At 44.1% G+C, this 8,005-nt stretch overlaps 1 protein-coding gene across 1 annotated transcript; it reads left to right on the plus strand.

Moving 5' to 3' along the window:
- The first annotated feature begins 1,365 nt into the window (after nt 1-1,365).
- Nucleotides 1,366-4,735, plus strand: LOC124253057 (cell wall protein DAN4-like). Its single transcript, XM_046686777.1, has 6 exons — nt 1,366-1,508; nt 2,356-2,547; nt 2,679-2,894; nt 3,079-3,101; nt 3,493-4,207; nt 4,240-4,735. Exons 1-6 carry the CDS (start codon nt 1,366-1,368, stop codon nt 4,733-4,735), a joined length of 1,785 nt encoding a protein of 594 aa, XP_046542733.1.
- Nucleotides 4,736-8,005: the final 3,270 nt, after the last annotated feature.

Consider the following 8,005-nt stretch of genomic DNA (forward strand, 5'->3'; position numbering starts at 1 on the left):
CTAGGAGTGTTGTATCCACGACCTAATCTTTTCTCACCCGGAATCCCTAAGGATAACAGCTCTGACGTCATCCAATTGTCCTATCATCTTCTGTATATCTCATAAAATCCCCAGTATGTGCCATATGGGATGTTCCAAATAGCGACCGAGCCAGTAAGACAGTTTTGTGGACAGGTGCCCTGGACATCAAGGTGACCGATGTGATCAATGAGTACTACTCATTATCTACATGTCCTGGTGTCTGGTTGTTGCTCTTCTTCTTCTGAATGTTCTTCCTCTTCTTCTTCCCCTTCTTCTTCTTCTCTTCTTCTTCTTCTTCCCCTTCTCCTTCTTCCCTTCTTCTTCCCTTCTTCTTCCTCTTCTTCTTCCCCTTCTTCTTCTTCCTCTTCTTCTTCCCTTCTTCTTTCTTCTTCTTCTTCTTCTTCTTCTTCCTTCTTCTTCTTCTTCCCTTCTTCTTCTTCCCTTCTTCTTCCTCTTCTTCTTCCTTCTTCTTCTTCTTCCTCTTCTTCTTCTTCTTCCCCTTCTTCCCCTTCTTCTCTTCTTCTTCTTCTTCTTCTTCTTCTTCTTCTTCTTCTTCTTCTGAATCTTCTGAATCTTCCTCTTCCTCTTCCATTCTTCTTCCTCTTCCCTTCTTCCTCTTCCCCTTCTTCTTCCTCTTCCTCTTCTTCCCCTTCTTCTTCCTTCTTCTTCTTCCTCTTCCTTCTTCTTCTTCCCTTCTTCTTCTTCTTCTTCCTCTTCTTCTTCTTCCTTCTTCTTCTTCTTCCTCTTCCTCTTCTTCTTCCCCTTCTTCTTCTTCCTCTTCTTCTTCTTCTTCCATTCTTTTTCCTCTTCTTCTTCCGCTTCTGCTTCTTCTGAATCTTCTTCTTCTTCCCCTTCTTCTTCTTCTTCCCCTTCTTCTTCTTCCTTCTTCTTCTTCTTCCCTTCTTCTTCTTCCCTTCTTCTTCTTCCATTCTTCTTCCTCCGCTTCTGCTTCTTCTGAATCTTCTTCTTCTTTCCCTTCTTCTTCTTCCTCTTCTTCTTCCTCTTCTTCTTCCTCTTCTGCTTCCCCTTCTTCTTCCTCTTCTTCTTCCGCTTCTTCTTCTGAATCTTCTTCTACTTCTCCTTCTCCTTCTTCTTCATAATCTTCAGAACCTTCTTCTTGTTGTTGTGCCCCCACATGGGCAAAATGTGTGAAGCCCATTTCTGGTGTCCCCAGCCGTGATATTGCTGGAATATTGCTAAAAGCGGCGTAAAACCAAACTCACTCACTCACTCTTCTTGTTGTTTTAGTAGTTTCTATTATTCATAAAAGTTTAAAGTTTGACAGATTTACTTTCCCTTGCAGCCTTACATGACGTATGCACCGACAGTTGTGTCGGTCGCGACATGGGCTACTATGGCTACTGCGGCGACTGCAAGAAGTACGTCATCTGCTACGAAAAAATGCAGTCGTTTACGTGTCCAGAGTACCTCGTCTACAACTATGTCACCGCCACCTGTGACTGGCCAAAGGATGTGCCGAAATGCGCGTGAGTAGTGAATCAACAATGACCACAAGATCATTGGGTCTGACGTCCAGCAGAAGCATCCTATGTTCTGGATCCTATCCCTACCCGGAACCACACGGAAGTCGAGCATATCGTATCTAGATTGGCCAAATATACTGACGTAAACAAAAAAGTAAACACCTGGTGCTTTAGGGAAATTATCCCAAAATAACGTAAATATCCTGAACGATGTACACCCATGCCACATCCTACCAAAGTGAGTGGGTGAGTTTAGTTTTACGCCGCACTCAGCAATATTCCAGCTATATGGCTGCGGTCTGTAAATAATCCGTCTGGACCAGACAATCCAGGGATCAACAGCATAAGCATCGATCTACGCAATGGGGATACGATGACATGTGTCAACAAAGTCAGCGAGCCTGACCACCCAATCCCGTTAGTCGCCTCTTACAACAAGCATGGGTTACTGAAGACCAATTCTAACCCGAACCTTCACGGGTGCATCCTACCAGGACCGCGTTTGTGTATGTTTGGCGTGTTGCGATGGCCCGCTGGTTTCAAAAGCTTTAGTTTCTGTGGAAATAACTCTTGCATTTTAAGTGCCAGGGTTTTCGATTTCCTTTTGTAGAATCATTCGAGTACAGCTTTAGTTCTCGAATGCCTTGTGACAAAATCCGGAATTTGAAATTCGAACCCCGGAAGCAAGGATATGCATGGCTATTGGCCACAAGGCCTCTGTGCCACCAATGCACCCAAGTTGAATCAAGGTATGGCCTTATGTTTAGATACCAGCGCATATCTATGCTGACTATATAGCTCTTTTGATACAATGCAGTGCACATTTGATTTCCTAGGATAACATTACAAGGACCTGTGGCAGCAGCAGTGATGTTGGCTTCTACATCGTCCAGAACATCATCTACAACATCTCTAGAGCCACCTCCCACTACATCTGTAACAACGTCTCCCACCACTTCATCTACGACTTCAGCTACAACTTCGCCGACGACCTCGATGACTACTTCAGCAACGACCTCTGCTACCACATCAGCAACGACTAGTCGTAAGTATCTACAATTACAGTTTGTATTTTCTTATTCGGGACTAAAACTTAAGTCAACATACCCCCGTGCATTGCTAGCAACAACAATGATAATAATTGTGATTACAAGAATTGTTCCTCTTCTTCAGCAACGACATCGTCAACTACCTCAGCAACAACGTCCCCAACAACCTCACCTACTACATCTGTAACAACTTCGGTAACGACGTCTCCGACAACTTCAGGAACGACGTCCAAAACAACATCAGCAACAACGTCTTCAACAACCTCAGCAACAACGTCCCCAACCACCTCGCCAACTACATCTCCTACAACTTCAATTACAACATCTCCAACGACAAGTCGTAAGTACATACTGTTTTCTGAAACAGATTCGACTATGTCCAGGCCGCCGCCATATACTAGTAGCTGGAGCATTGCTGATTGTGGCCTTATACACCAAAGAAACAAAACTAACAAAAGAATATTCTACATAGCTCGGCTTAGATGTTTGGACTTCCCTTGCTAAGTGTTACGTTTCTCTTTCAGCTACGACATCTCCCACTACATCAGTCACAACATCTGCAACCACGTCACCTACTACTTCTGCCACGACATCACCGACGACTTCACCTACAACGTCTAACAACCTTCTGCCTACGACATCACCGACGACTTAACACTTCTGCAACCACATCACCTAACGTCAATCAAACAACCTCTGCAACCACATCACCAACTACTACTTAACAACTTCTGCAACCACATCACCTACGACTTCACCTACAACGTCAATAACAACCTCTGCAACCACATCACCTACTACTTCTGCAACCACGTCACCTACGACTTCACCTACAACGTCAATAACAACTTCTGCAACCACATCACCCACGACTTCACCTACAACGTCAGTTACAACCTCTGCAACCACATCACCAACGACTTCACCTACAACGTCAGTAACAACGTCTGCAACCACATCACCCACGACTTCACCTACAACGTCAATTACAACTTCTGCAACCACATCACCTACGACTTCACCTACAACGTCAATTACAACCTCTGCAACCACATCACCCACGACTTCACCTACAACGTCAATAACAACCTCTGCAACCACGTCACCTACGACTTCACCAACAACATCAATAACAACGTCTGCAACCACATCACCCACGACTTCACCTACAACGTCAATTACAACCTCTGCAACCACATCACCCACGACTTCACCTACAACGTCAATGACAACTTCTGCAACTACGTCACCTACAACCTCTGCAACCACATCACCCACGACTTCACCTACAACGTCAATTACAACCTCTGCAGCCACATCACCCACGACTTCACCTACAACGTCAATAACAACCTCTGCAACCACGTCACCTACAACCTCTGCAACCACATCACCCACGACTTCACCTACAACGTCAATTACAACCTCTGCAACCACATCACCCACGACTTCACCTACAACGTCAATAACTACCTCGGCAACCACGTCACCTACGACTTCGCCTACAACATCAGTAATAACCTCTGCAACCACATCACCCACGACTTCACCTACAACGTCAATAACTACCTCGGCAACCACATCACCAACGACTTCACCTACAACGTCAATAACTACCTCGGCAACCACGTCACCAACGACTTCACCAACAACGTCAATAACAACGTCTGCAACCACGTCACCAACGACTTCACCTACAACGTCAATAACAACGTCTGCAACCACGTCACCTACGACTTCACCTACAACATCAATAACAACGTCTGCAACCACATCACCCACGACTTCACCTACAACGTCAATAACTACCTCGGCAACCACGTCACCAACGACTTCACCAACAACGTCAATAACAACGTCTGCAACCACGTCACCAACGACTTCACCTACAACGTCAATAACTACCTCTGCAACCACTTCAATAACAACTTCTCCTGCAACCACGTCACCTACGACTTCACCAACAACATCAATTACAACCTCTGCAACCACATCACCTACGACCTCACCCACAACGTCAGCAACAACATCATCAACTACGTCAGCAACGACTTCCCAAACAACATCGCCGACAACTTCGGCAACTACAACGGACCCCTTCAACTGCGTGTACTCCTGTCCCGCCTCAGGTCAAACACAGGTGTACGCGGTCTGCAACTCGGGATGCTTCATCTACTGTAACGGAGGATCCGAGATCAGTCGCAATTGTGCAAATTTCAATTTCCTGTCCTAGGAAAGCCTGTGTATGTTATTTGTTTACTGTAAACAACCACTTTAGTAACTAACCGGGACTTTTCGCCCAAACAGTCATTTTTCAGAAAGACGCTTGTGACTTTCAAACAAGGCTTACACATACGAAGGGCTATCAAAATGTACTGAACCTAACTATATTCTCGATCTACAATGTTAGAAAAGTTTCCATTTTATCTTGAAGAAATCTAGCAAAGCCTTACGCAAAATTTCACATATGTGGGTAATGTGGTTAACGAGATATTAGTCATCACAACACATTGGGATATAATGTGTAAAATAGTTGCAGAAAATGAAAACCGATATGACATTTGGTACCTCTTGGAAAATGGTATGCCCTCGGATAATATCATTTAAAATATTTCAGTATGGATTTGGGTGACTTCCCATCATAATCAACATTCAAAGATTTGGATTGTTTGATTTAGATTTAGACGGGGGCTGTTTTTTACGGACACCCCAATCTTAGTTTTTTCCAAAACATAGTGCCCAGATATTCTAGCTGGCCCTGTCTCCAAAACAAGTTCTTTCTGTAAACATGAAGTGGGGAGTCACTTTAACAAGCGGTTGTAGTTCAAATTGCCTTTTTATGAACTTTAATATCTAAGTTTGATTCTAGCGGACTTCTACCTATCTCAAACACACAAAATGTTTCTTGCACATTTTGTTTCCTGAAGTTTTTGATGCATATATTGCAGATTTTGCGCGTTTTTGGGGAGTGCCAAGACAAAATGTCAAACAAAATGGGGATCGTGAGGCTGGAACATAGCAAAACCAGTTTGCTTGAGGTTGACAGAAAACATGTAGAAAATTAAACATAAAAACAGTTGCATTTGTATCATTTTCTTGGTGAGGCTCACTACTTTTTGATAGCCCTCGTAAGCCGAGACCCGTCCTATTATTTTCAATGTACCCGGATAAGTCTTTTTGTCCCCGTGGGAATATTGCCGAACAGTTGACTGTACGTTTGTAAAATACCAGCCCTAGTTTCGTATCTCTGATGATGTAATACGACATTCTCCGGACATTTACGATATTTTCCGAATGAAATAGATCAAGGGGAATAACACAAAGTTTGTTTTCTGTCGTTTGTTACTTTTCGATGAATGTGAGAAATGAATGAAGCAAATAAATACCTGTGGTTTGTTTGTTTGTTTGTTTGTTGTTCAATATATTCCGCACTCAGCAATATTTCAGCTGTATCACGGCGGTATGTAAATAACAGAACCTTGACCAGACAATCCAGTGATCAGCATCATGAGCATCGACCTGCGCAATTGCGATACGATGACATGTGTCAACCAAGTCAGCGAGCCTGACCACCCGATCCCGTTAGTCGCCTCTTACGACAAGCATGGTTTGCTGAAGACCAATTCTAACCCGGGTCGTCACTGGTCCTGACTGCGGCGGTTTTACCCATTCGGATCAAGGCATGCATGTACAAGCTAAGTGAGGTGAATTAAATTCGTTCTTCCCGCCGGTGACCGGAGCCAGAACGTAAATTAGCATACAGTCTCCGTCAACACATCTCCACGTCCAGCCCGGTGGATAGTCTTGCTCCAAGGCTGTACTGAATACTGAGCCCTATGATGTATATTACAGGGCCGTAGTTAACGTTTATTAATAAGGGGGGGCACCATCCACGTTAAAACAGTGTTATATCAAGAGTTTGATGCACAAAAATTAATCTGTAAAAAGATTCTAGAGGGGCAGCTGAACACATGATAATGAGTGAGTTTAGTTTTACGCCGCTTTTAGCATTATTCCAACATCACGGAGGGGTAGGCTACATCAGAAATGGGCTTCACACATTGTACCCATATGGGGATTCGAACCAAGTTTTCGGGTGACGAGCGGACGCTAACAACTAGACTACCCCACTGCCCCTCATAATAAGTGAGTGAGTGAGTTGGGTTTTACGCCGCTTTACGCAATATTCAAGCAATATCACGGCGGGGGACACCTGAAATGGGCTTCACACTTTGTGCCCATGTGGAGAATCGAACCCGGGCCTTCGGCGTGAGGAGCGAACGCTTTAACCACTAGGCTACCCCGACGCCCGCCCCTGATAACGATGTTAATTATTTTTTTTAGCCTAATGGTTAAAGCGTTGGCTCGTCACGCCGAAGACCTGGGTTCGAATCCCCACATGGGTACAATGTGTGAAGCCCATTTCTGGTGTCCCCCCGCCGTGATGTTGCTGGAATATTGCTAAAAGCGGCGTAAAACCAAACTCAATCAGTCAGTCAGTCAGAGTGTTGGGACATATCACACCACATCCAGATAGATGTATATTTTATTTTGTAATGTCATTAACAATTTATGGAATTTAGCTCTCATATTTCAAAATAAAGGTCAAACGTCGGGACAGAGGGCAAACGAATACCAAGCTCGTTGTCTCATTAGCGAAATAGGAGCGTACAAAACAAAATCTACGAATTAACCAAAAGTTAGGACCACTATTAACGAATGTTCTGTCATCTCCGGTGTTATCGCTCAAAACACGCACGTAAGTCGGACAGTGCTCGTCGTAAGTATTTTTATGCTCTCAGCTTCCCACAGGGTGAAGGGGCGGTGGGCTTGCCTTGTGGTTAAAGTATTCGTTCGTCTCGCTGAAGACCCGGGTTCGATTCTCTACATGGTGCAATGTGTGAAGCCCATATCTGGTGTCCCCTGTTGTGATATCGCCGGAATATCGTTAAAAGCGCATAAAACTAAACTAAAAAACTCTGGTTCCTCGACAGACGTAGTGGATTTAGTCCATGTAACTGGTTCATGACATGTCCCGAAATGGTCATGTCACTGAGTTCCTGCTGATGCGTTGACCCAAGGCTGTTGATACTAATGACGTCACTGTGGGCATCCGGTTGTGCAGAGGTTGCGCTGGGAACGTTGTATATTATGGGAGCGATATCTGTCGTGTTTCGGCAACACGTTCACAATGTTTGTGACTTATAAGTCACAGTCAAAACACTTTTCAAAATGATTCCTTTGGTTTCTGGTAAATAATCCCAAAGCACCAAGTGTGTACTTTCTTTAATACCCCAGTCTATATATCCTCGGAGACAAGCTTAATAATAATAATAATAATAATCTACTTCTATAGCGCCGAGTTCCAGCTAGGCTGCTCACAGGCGCTTGTGCAAATCAGTCTATTTCATTTCAAATAGATGTGTCTTTAAATGTTTTCGAAAAGTTGGT

Source organism: Haliotis rubra, unplaced genomic scaffold, assembly GCF_003918875.1.
Source record: "Haliotis rubra isolate DU_JTF1 unplaced genomic scaffold, ASM391887v1 Scf530, whole genome shotgun sequence".
Taxonomy (NCBI): domain Eukaryota; kingdom Metazoa; phylum Mollusca; class Gastropoda; order Lepetellida; family Haliotidae; genus Haliotis; species Haliotis rubra.

Excerpts from the sequence above, each read along its gene's own strand:
- LOC124253057 (XM_046686777.1), top strand. The coding sequence starts at position 1,366 with ATGGGCTACTATGGCTACTGCGGCGACTGCAAGAAGTACGTCATCTGC. Across the intron at positions 1,509-2,355 it reads AAGGATGTGCCGAAATGCGC|GACCTGTGGCAGCAGCAGTG; the intron begins GTGAGTAGTGAA and ends TAACATTACAAG. Across the intron at positions 2,548-2,678 it reads TACCACATCAGCAACGACTA|CAACGACATCGTCAACTACC; the intron begins GTCGTAAGTATC and ends CCTCTTCTTCAG.